This window comes from Peromyscus californicus, unplaced genomic scaffold (assembly GCF_007827085.1).
Source record: "Peromyscus californicus insignis strain IS unplaced genomic scaffold, ASM782708v3 Scaffold_6__1_contigs__length_162567912, whole genome shotgun sequence".
NCBI classification, from domain to species: Eukaryota; Metazoa; Chordata; class Mammalia; order Rodentia; family Cricetidae; genus Peromyscus; species Peromyscus californicus.
This window is the reverse complement of record NW_026294584.1, coordinates 69843951-69862542: the sequence shown is the minus strand read 5'-3', so window position 1 is coordinate 69862542 and position 18592 is coordinate 69843951. Positions and strand designations below refer to the sequence as shown.

General features: G+C 53.1%; 1 protein-coding gene and 1 pseudogene across 1 annotated transcript; both read left to right on the top strand.

Moving 5' to 3' along the window:
- Positions 1–2554: 2554 nt before the first annotated feature.
- Hoxa9 (homeobox A9) lies at positions 2555–5800 on the top strand. Its single transcript, XM_052721510.1, is given in 4 exon segments — positions 2555–2983; positions 2985–3132; positions 4297–4562; positions 5696–5800. Coding segments are annotated over 4 exon segments (948 nt in total).
- A 5623-nt stretch (positions 5801–11423) lies between these two features.
- Positions 11424–13132, top strand: LOC128099552 (homeobox protein Hox-A7-like; annotated as a pseudogene).
- Positions 13133–18592: the final 5460 nt, after the last annotated feature.

The following is an 18592-nucleotide window of genomic DNA, read 5'->3' as shown; positions in this document are numbered from 1 at the left end:
CTGGATCAGGGTATTGGATTTATTTCAGAGGCCACGGTTTTAGGAAGATTCTCAAATGAAAATGCGGTGGTTTGTGATTTCACCCACATATTGTTTCTAGATGCGCATACAACCCCTTTTACGTCCAAAAGAAAGCAGGAATAAAAAGCTGAATACTCTAGCATCCAATCTCTGGGCTCACAAGAACAATGTCTGCTTTGGGGAATTTTCCCCCTTTCTGCCCACCAGTAAAGAGCTGCTTGATACTCAATGCCTGCTACTTATTTTGTAATTCTCCTATTTGGCGACTAATGTTTTTAAAATATTTTTAATAAATAATAATAATAATAATAATAATCTATTCTCTGGGTTAAAAAAAAGTGAAAAAAAAAAAGGCAGCCAGCCAGCCATGCTCTGTCACTCACAGACAATTACAATTAAGAGCAGAGTTACACTCCAGGGTTATTGCTTAAATGAGAATCTGAACCTCAGAGGCCTGCCGGATATTTAGAACACCTTGGCCTGTGCTGGGGGTGGGGGGTGGGAATGACTTGGAGGAATTTGAAGGGAAAGGAAAATATTAGGGGGAGGGGACTGAGGCAGTTGGGACAAGCCTCATCCAGTTCCTGATGGTGGCCACTTTCTTCTTCCTGCTGATGGCCAAGAAGGGACTTGTATTCCCAGAGTTTCACAGCCTTCCTCCTTGGTAGAGCCTAGCATTTTGGGGATTCCTGTCTCCTGGGATAGGAATGTGTTAGAGTGTTGGAAGGTGTTTTCTTGAACTCTTTGTAAGAAAAGAAAGCAAAAAGCAAGATGGAAGTGTCTCAGCCCAGCAGTTTTGCTGACAGTGAAGTAATCAGAAACATACTCTTGGAAGGCGCAGACTTCACACGTGAATTTAATTATGCAGGTCCTAGGAGTTGTTGCTTTGTGCTCCGAATTGGGAGGGGGTCACCCCCCCCAACAACAGTGGCTGTGGCCTTTTCACTTTCTCTCATCCCCCAAGATTCTAAGGGGTGAGAAATCCTCCATTTGGCCAACGGATGAGATAAAAGTCCATGTCCAGTGCCCCTCCCGTGGTAATCTGTAGCACTGGACTTGAGCTGTAGCAGCCTAGGTCGGGGGAATCTCTGTTGCTCTGTCTCACAGATAACCAAGATATGGGTGCTGGAGATAGGAAAAGAGAGGGAGGGAGGGAAGGAAAGGGAAGGGAAGAGAGAGGAAGGAAAAGGAAGGGAAGGGAGGGAAGTGGGGTGAAGGAGGAATGGGAGGAAAGAAAGGAGGAGGGAAGGATCCCAGAAGAGCTCATACTGGGTCCTGGAAGGGCCACTACAGGCGTTAGCTCTCCTCTTTTAGGTTAGGTTGCCCATCAGCAAGACAAACTCTCCTGGTACTGATGTTTTTTCCCCAACTCGGGTCTGGGGAGAAGGCTTACAGATGATAGAGCTGAAAACCGGGCCGGGCCACTGGCTGAGAAATCAAATTCTCTGAACCGCTTGTGCTCAAAGTCGTGGACCAGGGCCGAGGCACCGAGGCAGTGCTTGTGACACAGTCAGGTCCTCAAACCCTTGAGAGAAACTGGCAGTCCCTCTGTGGGGCCTTCCCTTGTGGAACAAGGGCGATTTGGGGGCTGTGCGAGCGCCTGGCTGGCTTTACAGTCTAGGAAGGCTCGGTAGCTCACTCTAGGAGGTTGTACCATCGATGGGATGGTGCGTCGTGGCAGGGGAGGTGGCCATTCTGTTTGAGGTGGAGAGAGCCTTGTATTTGACTTTTTGAGGCAGGCCTGGGGGGAAACTCGCATCTCTGAGGACCGAAAGGATTATTTACAGGGTGCTCACCAACCAAACACAACAGTCTAATTTAACCTTTCCAAGTCCTCGTAAATTTTTACAGGGAGCCGCAGCGAGGCAAAAGAATCTGTTGGTTGTTCCCGACTTCCCACCAGCCTGTGTGGCTTCCGAAACAATAACTCCTTATGAAATATCATAAATATAGATTTAAATACAGTAGAGTGAGAATGCGATTTGGCTGCTTTTTTATGGCTTCAATTATTGTCTAATTTTATGTGAGGGGCTCTGCTGGCCGCACTCGCACGCGGGACCCGCGCCTTCCTGATGGCGTGATTAATTGTGATATAAAATAGTCCGCTTAAGAAGTGTGTGTGTCTGGTGTGTGTGTGTGTGTGTGTGTGTGTGTGTGTGTGTGTAGGGGGGAGGGTGGCAAGGGAGAGTACAGAGGCAAGGCCAGATTTGATCTTTTAATCTTCGTTGGCCACAATTAAAACAAACCAGATCGTGGAGCGGCGCGATCCCTTTGCATAAAAACATATGGCTTTTGCTATAAAAATTATGACTGCAAAACACCGGGCCATTAATAGCGTGCGGAGTGATTTACGCGTTATTGTTCTGCCGGGCGGACACGTGACGCGCGTGGCCAATGGGGGCGCGGGCGCCGGCAACTTATTAGGTGACTGTACTTCACCCCCCCCCCTTGGTGCCACCAAGTTGTTACATGAAATCTGCAGTTTCATAATTTCGGCGGGTCGGGTTGGGCCGGCCAGGCGCGGGCTACTGCGATGGCCACCACCGGGGCCCTGGGCAACTACTATGTGGACTCCTTCCTGCTGGGCGCCGACGCTGCTGACGAGCTGGGCGCCGGACGCTACGCGCCAGGGGCCCTGGGCCAACCCCCAAGGCAGGCGGCAGCGCTGGCCGAACACCCCGACTTCAGCCCCTGCAGCTTCCAGTCCAAGGCGGCGGTGTTCGGCGCCTCGTGGAACCCGGTGCACGCGGCGGGCGCCAATGCGGTGCCTGCTGCGGTCTATCACCACCACCACCACCCCTACGTGCACCCCCAGGCGCCGGTGGCCGCGGCGGCGCCGGACGGCAGGTACATGCGCTCCTGGCTGGAGCCCACGCCCGGTGCGCTCTCCTTCGCGGGCTTGCCCTCCAGCCGGCCTTACGGCATTAAACCTGAACCGCTGTCGGCCAGAAGGGGTGACTGTTCCCACGCTTGACGCTCACACTTTGTCCCTGACTGACTATGCTTGTGGTTCTCCTCCAGTTGATAGAGAAAAACAGCCCAGCGAAGGCGCCTTCTCCGAAACCAATGCCGAGAATGAGAGCGGTGGAGACAAGCCCCCCATCGATCCCAGTAAGTGTCTCCTCCCTGCAAGCCGGGCCGCTGCCTCCACGCCGGCCACCAGGATCTACCAGCGCCTCAGCTTTCTCTCGAGCCTGCCCCTTCGTCCTCCACGGGAGCCTCTGGATCTGGGGTCGAGAACCAGAAGCTGGTGCTTGGAACACCTCAGACAGGGGCCCCCAAGTCCAGAGAACTGTGTGGAGCAGGCCGGGCCGGCTGGGGGAAGGGGAGGAGGATGCTGCAGCAAGAGGGGGCGGGGCGGGCGCAGCGAATAGAGCCGAGACCCGCCGCCCTTCTCCTAAACTGCCCAGGCCCAGGACAGACAGACTTTGGGCGGTTCTTCGAAAGCAGCGCAGAGAAGTCTTTTGTGCGGCTAGCTTGTTCACGACCTGCGGCAGCCACGTCAGCCGGGCAACCTGACCCCGGACGCTTGGGGAGACCTCCGGTTCCCTCCACCACTTCTTGCTTTTGGCCGGTGGCTGCGTAAATCCTGCCCAAGAGGAGGCTGCGGGCTTTGGAGTCACGAGGGTCCCTTTGCCAGATTTATTCAAATAAAGTGGAGACGTGATCAAAGGCCTTGGGGCATCCTGCCTCCCCCCTCTAGCTCCCACGGCCTTCCGGGAAGGTCAAATAGAGTGGCAGGAAAAGGAGACAGTTTCAGGGAAGCCGGGAAGAGGAGACCGTGATATGAGAGAGAGAGAGAGAGAGAGAGAGAGAGAGAGAGAGAGAGAGAGAGAGAGAGAGAGACAGAGAGACAGAGAGAGAGAGAGAGAGAGAGAGAGAACACAGAGAGAGAGAGAGACAGAGAGAGAGAGAGACAGAGAGAGAGAGAGAGACAGAGAGAGAGAGATCTTGTTGATCTTGCTAAATGAACACAGAACAGCCTGCTCTTTGCCTTGCTGGCAAAAAGAATATGGTTTCCAAATTTCACTCTTTCACAATGTGCAGAGTGGGAGGAAGGAGAGCAAGGGAGGAGAGAGCAGGGCGGAGATGGAAGGGGTGCTGTTGTCAGTGACCCTCCGTGGGTCTGTCTGCCAGGGCTTCATTGTGTTTTCTCTAACCAATTCAGCGGCGGGCGGGCGGCGTCCTGCACTTCGGCCGGAGACCCCCAAGCGGCTCCTTCGCACCCATCCAGGATGCCTCTCCTTCTAAACGCAGTGTCTCTCTCCCCCGCAGATAACCCGGCCGCCAACTGGCTTCATGCTCGCTCCACACGGAAGAAGCGCTGCCCCTACACGAAGCACCAGACGCTGGAACTGGAGAAAGAGTTTCTGTTCAACATGTACCTCACACGGGACCGCAGGTACGAGGTGGCCCGGCTGCTCAACCTCACCGAGAGGCAGGTCAAGATCTGGTTCCAGAACCGCAGGATGAAAATGAAAAAGATCAACAAGGACCGAGCAAAGACGAATGAGCCGTTCAGGGCTCCTTTAGAAAAAAGGGCAAGCTAGAAAGAAAAAGAAAGACTGTCCCCTTCTCTCTCCTCTCCCCCGACCCCAGCCTCCCACCACCCGCCCAAAGCGGCTCTAAACCCCAGGCCTCATCTCCCCCTGGCAGTCCCTGCTCAGGCTGGCTCCTAGGCCTGCGGCTTATCGGAGGAGGTATTGTGCGCTTCTGTAACACAACACACACACAAGGAAGGGCATTAGCGCTGATGGCTGTATGTGCTAGCTTGTATATATATTTAAAAAAAATCTACCTGCTTCTGACTTAAAGCAAAAGGAAAAAAAAACTACCTTTTTATATAATGCACAACTGTTGACGGGCTGTAGAGTTTTTAGTCTCTGTAGTTAATTTAATTTGCTCTTCGCGTGGCAGATCACTCTGCCAAAATACTTGAACACTGTGTTTTATTGTGGTAATTATGTTTTGTGACTCAAACTTCTTGTGCTGGGTGAGGCACCCATTGTGATTGTGGAAGCTAGAATTCAATTTGAACTCAGGTTGTTTATGGGGAAGAGATGCATAGCGTATAGCTCTGTAGTGGAATACTGTGTAACTAGACCGTCAACCTACGATTGTAAACTAGCTATAAGGATTTCCCAGTGAAATCAAATTGGAAAGAAAAAGGGAGGTAGTTCTCCAGGACGCATAGATTCATGATTTCTCTACTTTTGAAATGTGGGCGTCTTCATCTTTACATGTTCTAGACTCCAGTCTTGTCCAGTGTACATAGAATCTCCATATTAAAGGAATATTCATAGTCAGACAAGCTTGAATATTGTTTTTGCACCAGAGGAGAAGTGAGGAAATTCGGAGCTATACATATGTGCAGAGGGTTACTACCTATGGTTTACGCTTAATTTAATTGGGGGGAAATGGGTGCTTATTGTAATGGAGTTAATTTTATTGATAATAAATTATACACCGTGAAACCGCCATGGGCTACTGTAGATTTGTATCCTTTGATGAATTTGGGGTTTCCATCTGACTGAACATACACTGTATATTTTGCAATAGTTACCTCAAGGCCTACTGACCAAATTGTTATGTTGAGATATTTAACTTTTGCCAAATAAAATATATTGATTCTTTCACTTTGTGCGGGTCTGCTCTTTGCACCTTCTTTTTCTAGGTCTATTTTCTGGGTGGGGGCCGGGCTGAGGTCCAGGAGAAAGAGCCCCACTTCTGTCTTCAGCAAGGTGCTGGAGCCTGCTCTGTGGCAACCAGTCGGGCCTAAGCCACTCCCAACCCAGCCGGCTGCCGGGAGACAGAAGCAGGGGCTGAAGGAGACAGAAGCAGGGGAGGCTCGCCCGCCCGCATAGCCAGTCACTCAGGCCTTTGCCAGGCGGCGACAAGGGAAGCATCTGAGGTCCTGGACAGAAGCACTGGGCACCGGTGGCCAGCAGCGGTGGAAAGGCCATTCTTTCATTTTGGTGCCTCAAAAAAAATTTTCCCAAACCCGGACCCACAAAAGGGACCGAGGCCCTTGAAAGTAGGGTGGTCGAGTTGAGGGGTGCAGGACCAGAAGCTGAGAGCCTGTGGCCTGCTAAGGAGGCTCTGAGGAGACAAACCGGATTCAAATGTGTACAACGAGGTGGTGGCCCCTTCAAATACGTAGGGGTTTTCAGGAGATGGAAAAGCTGTACCCCGTGCTCCACTGAGTCCTGCCCATCGAGTGAGTTGTTGTTGTGTTGTTGTTGTTGGGGGGGGGGGGGGTCAGCATCCTACACTGTTAAGCCATCTCCGGAGCTTAAGTCCCCACAGAAGCAGGCCTTAGCAACCGACAAGCCCCGAAGCTCCATAAAAGAAAATGAGGCTGTTACCCTTTATGGGGTGTAAAGGGCTGCGTGGGGGGAACAGCGGCTTCAACTTCGGAGGCTCAAGAGTCTTCCAGATGTAGCCAGAGGATTCTGCTGCGCTTCCCCCCCACCCCCCACTCCTTTTCCACGCTCCCCACCCCCCCACCCTGCAATGTTGACCGTCTTCTAACGCGAGAAAGGGGGACCAGGGAGAGGTTGGATAGGGGCGCCCCCACCCCCAATGCGCCGCCAGGGCTGGCACGCCCTCTGTTGTGGCAGACAGAAAGAACTTCAAAGCCTGGGCAGTAAGGGTGTGCCATAAAGGAAGGTCTGCGAACTGTCTGGAATTCGGCTCTTAATGAGTTTACAACTGTCCAGCTCCAATTAGGGTATCCCACCAAAACCCTTTCATTTGTTTGCTCTGTCTGCCGCCGATAAAGAGACGGCGGGAAACAGCCCTCTTTTATGGGCATTGCCCTCTCTGCAGCGTAGATTCCCGGCTCCCTGAGGATCCCGGGGGACAGGGCCCTCGCTCCGCCCAGGGGAGTGGGCCGCTGGTTGGGTCACCGGCGCTTGCCGAAGTTCACCCGGGCCAGAGCAGCTGCGGTCTGCAGTACCAAGAGCAATCCAGGAGATGGCAGTGTGGCTCCACGCAAGAAGCACTCCCGCCGCCATCTCCCGCCGCCGCGACCTAGGAAGCTCCTAAAATGTCGACTTGAAGCGCGCCTTTCTAGAACGGGATCCGCGTGAACCAGCGGTCGTATATTTTCCCCTGCTGCTCATGCCAACCTGAAAGCCTCCGGGGGACACAAGCATGAGCCGGGGCTTGCCTGACCGTCGGCACTCGCTCCTCCCAGGCCCCATTCCAATGCCGCGGTCGTTGCGTGGCAGCAACCGTGCGCGGACGGTGCGGGGCTGCGGCTCAGGGAGCCGGTTCCATTCCGGGGTCACAGTGCTCATCCCAGCAGTGATCTAGGGGCAGCGAGGCACGCAGGAACGGTCATTCACGACGGACGGACAAGGGAACGAACACCTACAGCCCCAGGACCAGATGACCCCACAAAGAACGCGCCCGGTGGACACGGGTTCCGCCGATCCTCGAGGCCCCGAAACCTGCGCCCTGGTTCAGGACCGGGTACCAGGCCTAGCGAGCCAGCACCAGAAAGAGAGAGAGAGAGAGCCCAGACGTCAGGACTCGGCCGGTTTGAATACCTGACTTTAAAATTAGGCGGCTGAAATTTGGTTAGTTATAAAATCATACATACTTGGTGACTGTCTAGCGTAGATGTGCTGCGAATTTGGCCACTCTGGGATAACTCAGGGCACAGACTGGGAACTGTTAGGTTATTCGAAAATAAATGATATGTTTAAATAAGTAGAATACCACCCTCGCTCCAGGATTGGCGTTCACGCGGTTGAAGTCACTCTTGCTTCTCTGGCAAAGCTATTTCTTTGGCATTGAAATGCCAAGGCTACTCTGGTGTCTCTGGCTGTGGAGGCTAGAAAAGCAAAAATCCCCGACCCACTCCCAGCCTACTTTTAATGCTAGACGGGGGACATACTCCGGAGCAAACCCGGCCAGAGTGCGGGAATCAGCTCCCGGTGCAGGATGCTTTCAGAAAGAAAACACAAGAGCAAACAGAACCAGCCCTTCGAAGCGCCACGAATAAAGGCTGTGCTGTGCATTTATTTGGGTCGTAATAGTCTCGGCCAAGCCCACAAAATGTTTATGACTCGCATCTCCGTGCTGAACACGCTGTAAAACTAGGGACTCGATTTTGGCTGACATCTCTCCTGGGTCTCCGTCTCTCTCTCTCTCTCCCTCCTACTCCCTTTTAGAACTCTTCCTATATACACGTGGGCATTACAGACACATATTTATATCATCATTATATTTCCGTATGTAACACACGCTACTCCACAGCCTCTGCTTGTAGGAAGGGTTTTTTATAGCTTCCTCGAGAGTCACCCGTGCTCGCCTATCCTAATTCTCAGAAAGCTTTCTTTATGTAACTGCAAATAAAGCAGCGAAATCGCTGACCAGTGGACTCAGTCGAAGGCTCTATTTTTCTAACAATGGAAGTCACAGGTTGGCGGCACCTCTTCTCTCCGCCATCACAGAGGCCCCAGGTAGGTGTGGGCCTCTAGGGGCTCTGAGGCCTGGTGAACTGCCTCGGCCGGTAGCTCCCTTGCCCTTGGCCGATTGGCGGCTGGCGAGCAGGCTGCTCTCTGGTTTTCGCTGCTTGGGAGGCAAGACCCGGCTAGGAACGGAGCTTATTTTTTTTTCCCTCCGCTTCGGGGAGGAATTGGTATCTACGCCCCAAGCTAGAAGCTTCTCACCAGGTGGGGGACAGGAGCTGAAGCCCGCAGCCCCTGCGGGGCAGGAGGACAGAAACATTTAAGGACCCCAAACTCGGAATCATTCGACTCTCTAGAAGGCACCTTTCGCCGCCAAGGGCTGGGTTTACCTTTAAATCTAGATTTAAACACCGAGGACTATTTGGCGACAGGGAACAAGTTCTGACAGTACATTTGAAAGCTAACTCCGGGAAAGCGTTGAGAAATATTCAGATAGCTCCGCAGATTAAAAACCGGCGTATAAGGCTTCTTCTCCAGGGCCTGGGCTAAATTTTATGGGAATTACTATCATGCATAAGAGATGCATTTCTGTCAAATAAACAGGGAACCAATGGCCAAAGAAGACAGAATTAAATAGGGCCTTATTGAGAGTTGGACTTTTTTTTTTTTAATTGTTGTGAAGTCTAGCCAGGGAAGAGAGACCCAGAAATGAAGGGAAAGGTTTTCGGTGACCCCAGGACCTGCTCAGATGGAAGACTTGGGCCCAGAAGTGCCAAGGCCTTTTGAAAGCAGCAGAATTTGGACCATATTTGGGCCGTGGCAAACAGGGAAAGAGCCTCTTGCCGGGGACTCCTTGGTCGTGCCCGAGCCAAATCCAGACCACCTTCCTAGGCGTGTGAGTGTGGTTTTTTCCTGTGCTACCTCAAATCGCTCCTCACTCTGGCTGTCAGGTCTCCTTCTAAAGGAGAAGTTCCACTTTAAACATCGTCGCTTTGGACTGCTCCAGTCGCCCGAGTCTAGACAGACCGCCGGGGCCTGCCTAGTCTTTCACTTTGCGCCTGGCTGCGTGTCAGCCCAGCAACAATTTATTGGTCTAAAGCCGCCTAATTTCTCCTCTTTGATCTCCTGGCCTTCTTTTTGTTTGCTTCGTCTTCCTTTATCTTTTTTTAGAATTTTATTTCTCTGTTAGAAGACTCTGTTATTTGGATTTTTTTTCTCTCCTGTTTTACCCCCTCTGTTTCCCATCCTGATCCACCATAAAGGGGATCCCGGATATTGCCGCCCCAGGGTCCCTCCGGGGAGATAGCCTAGCTCCCACCTGCCCTCCTCCCCGCCAAAGCCCCGAACCCTTTGCTAGGTAGGCGCTGGGGCTCCGTTGGCAGCGCGGGATTTGAACCATCCTTCCTCTTTTGTGCTCCCAAGACCCCCCGAGAGGATGCGGTGAACGGTGGTGGGGGGCAGCCTGGACCCACTGAAAGTGATGAGAAAGTGCTTTGTACACCAGGAACCAAACTCTATAATTTAGAGGAGAATTTCCGGGGCAATTCCATTGTGAAGTCGGGTTTATGGTGTGCAATCGAGCTGAGCAGTAAAAGGTGGCCAGTCTTCCAGCTTCGGCCTGGGCAGTTTATGAGGCGATTAGAGAAAGGGTTCACCCAAATATCCTCCAGAGAGCGTTGGGCAGCAGGGCCTCCATCTGACCTATCACTGCACGGGGGTGCAAAGTCCCGCAAGGTAGGGTCCCAGGGTGAGTAACTATTTGGGAGGAAGAGAATGAGACTGTTTGCGTTTGTGAACCAGTGCCTAGAAAGGCGAAGCTGCGAGATTTGGGTGGCCCTTGTAAGGGTTCCCCTATTTGCTTCTATAGTCTCCTAAAAAACTGGGGTTCCACGGTGGGCTACAGCCCCAGTCCCCTGAGAACCCCCTCTTTTCACTCTAAATTAGCTCCAAAAGTCTACTGTTCTCCGGCCCACAAGGCGGAGGTGCAGGGGTAGCTTGGCTGGGAGCTGCCAGAAACCTCCCAGTATGAAGGATGCATTTAGAAAATTGTGGACTCGAGTTTCCAAGCCTGCGGGAGGATGACCCAGTTTCCCCGTGATCCAGGGGTAACACCAGGGGTTGTGGGAAGGACAAAGGGGGGTGTTGAGCCACCTATGGGGTTGCTGCGGGCCAGCCAGGTGCCCAGGAGCGAATGCAGAGAGACTGCAGGGCGGCGGTGTCCGGGGAGGAGGAAAGGGAATCCCATGTTAATAAATCTGTTGGCAAATGAGGCTCATTAATAGATAAATATTTCACTGCTTCCTTTAGGGCGGATAAACAGTGCTCCGCCGAGCCGATTAAAGAAAGGAAGCTGGGAGACATTGACTTTATTCGAACCACATGGTTCCAGTTTGTGGCTGCATTCGCGCTGCTCAGCTAGAGCAGACGCCGCGCCTGCGGAGTTTGTGCTGGAGCATCACATCTGGCCTTAAACGTTCTCCTGCTTAGAGACAGAGAGGTGGGCAAAGAGCAGAAACCATCTATGGGCCGACAGGTTGCAGAGACCCCGCAGGGGCTTGAGTCTGCAGAGAGGACACGGACAGGGGGAATCTACACACTGGATCTGGGGTTCAGGAATAGGTATGAGGTTGGGGGGAGGGGAGGCGAACCCTGCCGGACTTCCGCAGGCTGGGGCACCGGGATGGGGCTCTGACTGCGTCGGGCGCCCGGGGGCCGGCGGGGTGCAGGCCGCTGCGTGGGCCGCGTATTTGAGCCTCTTCCCGTTCCATTCTAGGCGGCCGCCGGCCCGTGGCGCGAGACCACCTGTGAGGGCTGCTGAGATTGGCGGAGGCGGTCATGTGGGCGGTCACGTGCCGCGGCGAGCTCCGTCCAAAAGAAAATGGGGTTTGGTGTAAATCTGGGGGTGTAATGTTATCATATATCACGCTACCCTCGTAAAACCGACACTGAAAGCTGCCGGACAACAAATCACAGGTCAAAATTATGAGTTCTTCGTATTATGTGAACGCGCTTTTTAGCAAATATACGGCGGGGGCTTCTCTCTTCCAAAATGCCGAGCCGACTTCTTGCTCCTTTGCACCCAACTCGCAGAGAAGCGGCTACGGGCCGGGCGCCGGCGCCTTCGCCTCCACCGTGCCGGGCTTATACAATGTCAACAGCCCCCTCTATCAGAGCCCCTTCGCGTCGGGCTATGGCCTGGGCGCCGACGCCTACAACCTGCCCTGCGCCTCCTACGACCAAAACATCCCCGGGCTCTGCAGTGACCTCGCCAAAGGCGCCTGCGACAAGGCGGACGAGGGCGTGCTGCACGGCCCGGCCGAGGCCAGTTTCCGCATCTACCCCTGGATGCGCAGTTCAGGTAGGCGCCCCGACCCGCCGGGTCGGCGTGCGGGCGGAGCGGGGGGGGGGTGCGGGCGCGGGGCGCGGGGGGGCCGAGAGAGCCCAGCCTGGCGGCTTCCAGCCGGCGGCCCCGCAAGTCCCGGTGGCGCTGCCTTTCTGGTTTTAATTAGAGCTGAGGCGCCATTGCGTGGAGGGACCCGTAGCATTGTATGTAAATGAGGCTCATAAAACTTTTTATGGCCCAATTAATGGGTTCGATCCTCGTAAATTTATTTAACTCCATTTGCCTTGGAATTTTTACAGTAAGTTTCTCCGCTATTCTCATTCTCATATTCTTTCTCTCCCCCTTCTCCCCCTTCTTCCTCTCCCTCTCTTTTTCTCTCCCTCAGCCTCTCCTCTCTCTCCCTTCTTTCCTGTTCTTCATTCCTTTCTTGACTCCAACTTCCCCCCCCACCACCACCCTCCTTTTCTTTCGGCCTGGCTTTCTTTCTCAAAGGCAAGGAGAGCTAGGACCTCCGGGATCCCACACCCACCCCTGTACCCAGAGGCCATTTCCAGACCCTAGCTGGATCGAATGGGACAGAGGGTGGGATTGCTACAGGAAGGTCTTGTGCGTGAGGCTGCCGAGGAGGAGGGTTGTTCCCTTTCTCGCAGGACTGGGGAGCGGCTAGGTTTGCCTCTGAATGGCAAAAGTGCCGAGTCTCCCACTTGCCACACTCTATATTTACAATTTCCCTTTGTCAAGGGGAAGCAGGACATTGTAGAAACGTAGCCGGCTGGAAAGGCCGGTTGTAAAGTTGGAATTCTGCTCTAAGACTCTTCACAGACGGGCTGGCCCCGGGGTCTTCCGCTCACACTTCTCCTACCCCAGCTCAATTGGGGGGTGATGGGGATTGAGCCTGGGTTTGGGCAGGATGGAAGGTACAGGCTCTTGGACAGCCAGCGGGCCTGACTAAAACACTCTTCTGTCCACATCCCAGTCTGCTTGTCTGTTTGTCTATATGTCCAAATTTCTGCTCTCAGGACCCGATAGGAAGCGGGGACGCCAGACCCTACACACGCTACCAGACGCTGGAGCTGGAGAAGGAATTCCACTTCAACCGCTACCTGACGCGGCGCCGCCGCATCGAGATCGCCCACGCGCTCTGCCTCACCGAGCGCCAGATCAAGATCTGGTTCCAGGAATCGGCGCATGAAGTGGAAGAAAGAGCATAAAGATGAGAGCCAGGCTCCTCCTGCGGCCCCCCGAAGACGCCGCCGTGCCCTCCAGAGTCTCCACGGCAGCTGCTGACAAGGCCGAGGAGGAGGACGAGGAGGAGGAAGAGGAGGAGGAAGAGGAAGAAGAGGAATAAAGGGCCAGGCACAGGGCCCTGGCTGCACAGGACAGTCGGAAAAGCGTCTTTAAGAGACTCACTGATTTTAGTTACAAAAATGGAGGGAATAAAGTGTTTAAAAAGAGAGAGAGAGAGAAAGAAAAAGAAGGAATCAGTCCCCACCCCTCATCCCACCCACTCCATCACCCGCTTTAGCTCCCAGGGAGATTAGGTCACCTTGGGGACCCTCTCTGCCTCTGAGGACCCCAGTAGATACCCACAACCCTGGGCCAGTATTGTGCTCTGGCACAGCCAAAATACTACCTAGCACAGGCCTCCTTGAGAGGCACCCCCAAACTACCTATGGGCCCAGCCCCGGTGGGCCACCACTCCTAAGAAGTCCTCTCCACGTCCTAACAGTGGCAGACACCCAGCACCTGCCCCTCCCCCGCCTCCTCCCTGCAAAAACATGATCAGTACTACCTACTAGGCTTAAACTACCTATTTTGTGCTGGCTAGCTTTCCTGAGTGTGTACCCACTCCTCCCAGGCCAGGCCTTGGCGCTTCAAGCTCACAGTCTTTGGAGTCTCCCAGGCTTCACTGACGAGGCAATGAGGTTCAGGGACCAGGGCATTGGCTTCTATTTTAAATTGAAAAAATAATATATTTATTCCAAAAAACATACCAAATGCTGCAGCCTAGAATCCCTCTTTCTCTGGCTTTGGCACCTCAAGTTCAGGGCCATTACCCCTACTTCTGGAGGGGAGCATTCCTGAGCTGGCTGCAGACCTCTGGAATAGCTTCAGCTTTGAGGGACTCAGGAGAAGTCCCCCAGCCTCACTCTGCCCCCCCCCCCCCACTTGCTTCTGTGTCCTACTGTTCAGCCATGTCGAATATGTATACTCTGACTTTTCCTACCAAGGGCAAATACTGTATATTTGAACCAGATTTTTTGTTGTTGTTGTCATTTCTATAATCTTGGAGCTCATTCGTAAAGGAATGTCTTGACTTGGGAAAGCTGTTTTAAATGGGGTGACTTTGTAGCATGATGTGTTGTGGTTGAACTAATTCTGTTGTGGGTGGGAGAGGTCCAATACCCACCCGGGTGCCCATTATCTCCCGTGTTGTCCCATGTCCCCCGTAGACCCAGCCTGGGTTCGGGGAAGGCATGCTTACCAGCCCAGTTACCTATGTTTTATGTATCAATAAAGATGCTTGGTGACAAAGAAACGTGGACTGTGTTATCCAGAGGGTCTGGGGCGAGGGGAGGTGAGGGCCATAGCTGAAGGGCAAGCCTTGTAGGTCAAAGGACCAAGGGGAAGCCACCATAGAGAGACTGTCCTTGAGTCTAAGTTTTAGATATTCATGTATATATGTGTCCTGTCTCTTTTCCCATGTTTGTGTGGAGATTTGTGTGAGTAAGCGTGCTTCTATTTTTTTTGTTTGTGGTTGCTTATAGTTTTCATAATTGTGTACATTTCCACATCCGTAATGCGTGTATATCTGTGTTGTGTGTCAACATTTCCATGTCTATAATTGGATGTGTGGGTTTCTGTGTCCAGCTGCACGTTTTTCTGTGTCTATGCGTCCATTTTTCTGCGTCTACAATTGTATCCGTGTCTTCCTCTTTGTAGATGTTTTTGTCTGCCTATTGTGTGCACCAATTACCTAGATCCATTTGAAAACAGCTATTAGTTAATACAGTATATTTTATCTGTGGCCTCCCAAGCTTCCACAAATTCCAAGAACGAATTCCAAATTCAACCTTTCCTCTAAAGGTGTAGACTGAGCTCTCAAAGGGTATTACCTACCCTCCGACTGATTCCGGATTCCGCATGCGCCCTGAGTCCAGCCCTAGAGTAGGAAATAGGATTCAGGGTCCTTGCCGCAGCACCCCCACTTAGCCTTCAGTAGAGGCGAGGATGCCCCAGGGCCCAACACTGCAGCGGAGGGGTTCTGGGACTGCCATGGGCTCTCAGACCCGGCTGCGCAAAACCTAGGCAAGTCCTGATGCAGAAGAGGGACTGTGGTTGGGGAAGGGGGCGAGCAGCGAGGGACCAGGGACGAGGGGCGGTGGAAGTAGCTTAGAGCATCCCGAGTTTGGCCCGCGAAGATCTCCATTCTTATCTCCTGGCTGGGTTGAACCAGCTTCTTAGGATTCTTTTAATAAAATCGAACCTAAAAGGGTCTGTAAAACCTGCAGCCCCAAGTCGGGACAGCCTCGGTGGTAAGATGGCGCCGGTGTGAGAGCTGCCTCCTCTTAGTGATGGGGAAAGGGTCATAAATCCGTTGTTGTTTATGAAAATTTACAACTTTGCAATACAACTTTATGAGTTTGTTCGGCCCTTCCATTGGCCGCTGTCGGTCATGTGGATAGGAACCGTGAACATGAACTTTTTTATAATTTCCCTTGCGAGAATAGAGCCGCATTCTTTTGCTCCGCTCCGTCCTGCGTGCTTCGGAGCTCTGCCTTCCCAGCCTGCTTGGGCTCCGCTTTGTCCGGCGATGGCGAGCGAGGGGAAGGCACTGCCAGGCCCAGGCGGCCGCTGGCGCTGGAGGTGGGGCGCGTCCAGTTCCTGGAGCAGCAGCCGCCGCCGCTTTGCAACTCACAACCTGGCTAATTTCCTGCGTCCTCTGGCACCAGGAAGGAGGACAATTCGTCTCCTGGGCTGCCGAAGCGACAGCTGTCAGACAGGCAGGAGCTTCTGGGAGCCGCGGTCTGAAGGTGAGACATGTGGGAAGGAGACAGGGAAAAGGTGGGTGAGGTGCCACAGTGGTGGGAGAGGGCACCCAGAACGACTTTGAAAAAGGGCATTTCTCACCGTCAACGGTACTGTCCCTTCACACCCAGCCCCAATACACACCGCAGCCCAAACACGTCACTCATTCTCACCCACGACCGCCACCACCTACATCACTCCCTCTCCTCCCTCAAGGCAGATCAGCCTTCCTTCTGTGGCACAGTGCCCTTCCCCAGTGACCCCGAGGAAGCCCAAGGGGGAGTCATCTGGCATTCTCCGGTTCCCTATCAGCCTCTGGGGTTTGGATTATTTCATTCATGACCCAATTGATTCAATTGACTCCCCCAATAACCAGAGATAGTTCCCGATGTGGGAATGTGGGCAGGGAAGAGAGCAAAGCGAGGTAGCCCACGGGTGTTTTGTTAGCTTCAGCACACTGTTCTCTCCTGTGGGGCTAGTCTCAGAGAGAAGGCAGGATGGGGTAAACAAGCAAACACAAAAGCAGAACTTACTAATTCAGAGTTCTCCGATGATTGCGTGCTTCATTTGCCCGTTTTTCCGACCAGAGTGGTGTCTGGAGCCCTGGGAAAGGGGCTAGGTGCTTGTGTGGAATTCTGTGTTGGAGGAGAGAGAATCGAATTAATTGGGTGCTACTGGAGGATGTTTCGGTACAGAGGACTGTCGCGTTGGCGCGTGTGGAAGGACCATATCTAAGGTTTCTGAAGGAAGGTTGCAAAACGGAGTCTGAGAAATAACAGGGTGGCAGCCCCAACCCACCTAAGGACAGTGATAGGCTGGTGTCCACGGTCCCCTACCTCTCGAGCCACCAGGGAGAGGACTACAGCTAGCCGCGAGGCGGCACTGAGTGTTGCTGGCCTGGCCAGTAGCTTTGCATTGCGCGGTGGTACCAGCCGTGGTGGCTGAGCCTGAAAGCGCAGCTGACCAGGTCAGATTTGGCCCCCCTTCCCCCGCGAGAGACAGAACCACTCGAGAATCAGTCGCGAGGTTCTGGGCTATAGTTCTTTTTGTTTATTTGGTTTTTTTGGTTGTTATTGTTGTTGTTGTTTTCCTATCTCAAGAGAGTGTCTCGGCATAGATCAGATAATTAAGATGGGCACGTTGATATTTGGGATGTTCGCTGGACAACGCTGTGGGGTGCGCCCCGGGGCAGGGGCAGATAAAGCGCCGCTTTTGCCTCCCAGGGCCGCTGGCTGCCTGGCTGTGGCTGCCTGGGCGGATTATTTATTGCGACCGTGCTGGGAGCTCGCTGCTGCACGCTGTGGCCGTCCCGGGACCGGCGCCAGCAGCGACCCGCCTCTTCGAGCCTGGCGCGACTGTTGTACCGGCCCCTCAGAGATCCCCAGAAGCAGGGGAAGGGGGGCACAAAGGGGGACGTGAGGGGCAGTCTCCCGGGGTCTGTTTGGCTGTGAAACCTCCCTGCTTCGGCTACCCATGACAGAAAGCTCAGCCGCCGGAATAGACTCGGGTCCTTCCCTCGCCCCCAACCCAGCACCATGGAGACTGGTTGTACAGGCCGCCCGGCCGGTCATGGCTGCTTCTGTCCAAACTACGCGTCCCAAAGGCGCCCTGGGGGCGCACGCCAGTTGCCAGTTGGGGAACGCGCGCTGGCTTTGAGATTCTGACATCGGAGAGACCAGTTGTAGTTCTGAGGCCTGCTGGCCTGGCTGGCCCTGAGAATTGGCTATGGCATGGAAGGCGGCTCTTGGAGAGGGCCTGGGACTGGCAGAGGCCACACCTGTGTGCTTTGGGTTCTGGGCTGGAGACTTGGCTGGATGGAGATGGACCTTCGGGGTCCTCCCACACACCTGCAGGGCCGGCTCCAGGCTGGCCGAAGTGGAGGGGCTCAATGGGCAGCCCAGGGCAAGGGCAAACTGCCATCCTACCCCCTCTGAAGAGAAGATGAGAGGTAAGTTTTCTGTGTGGCTTTGACCTGACAGAGTCCTGGGGCGGTCACTGTCATCACCTTAAGAGAGGCTCTGTTGAGGGAGAGTTCTTGCTCCCCATTCAGTGGAGCAGTCAGGACTGACCCTCCTCTCTCTCTCTCTCTCTCTCTCCCTCTCTCTCTCTCTCTCTCTTTCCATACCTATGTGTATATATGGAAGAATAAACAGATCGACTGTCAACTTAAATAAGCACTAGCCTTGTCTTACACGTAAAGATTTCAATTTAATATTTTTTCCATCTTAATGTTTACAAAAGCTGGAAATACATTTTCTGGCTCCTAGCTGAGAGATCAAATTCTCTTATTGGTTGAGACAATTAAATGTAGAATCCAGGGCAAAACATAACAATAATAGTGGTGAACTATTACCAGCTCCAGCTCCGGGCAGGACATGGAAGGATAAAAGAGAAATGATAAATGTAAACAATTAACACCTGCAAAATGGCTGTTTTCACTTCGAATCATATTGGTTGAAATAATTATCTGATTTTTTTTTGTTTAAGAACCAATAACTCAAACTTATTTTCTTCACACAGCTTTTTAAGAAAAAAAATCCCCCATTTTTTCTCCCAGGTTTTCATTTTTCATGTATCGCATCTTCTCTGTGAGACACGCTAATTTTATCCCTCTCCTGGATAACTCTTGGTTTTATGGAAAGAAAAAACTTTCATGGGTTGGAGAGATAAAGACTTAGGGCACACAGTTCTGGCACAGCCTTCCTTCAATGTGCCTTCATAGGTTCTCTGGAGGCAAGTCCTTTTCCAATTTTTCCCTTTTAGGGGGAAGAAGGCCAGG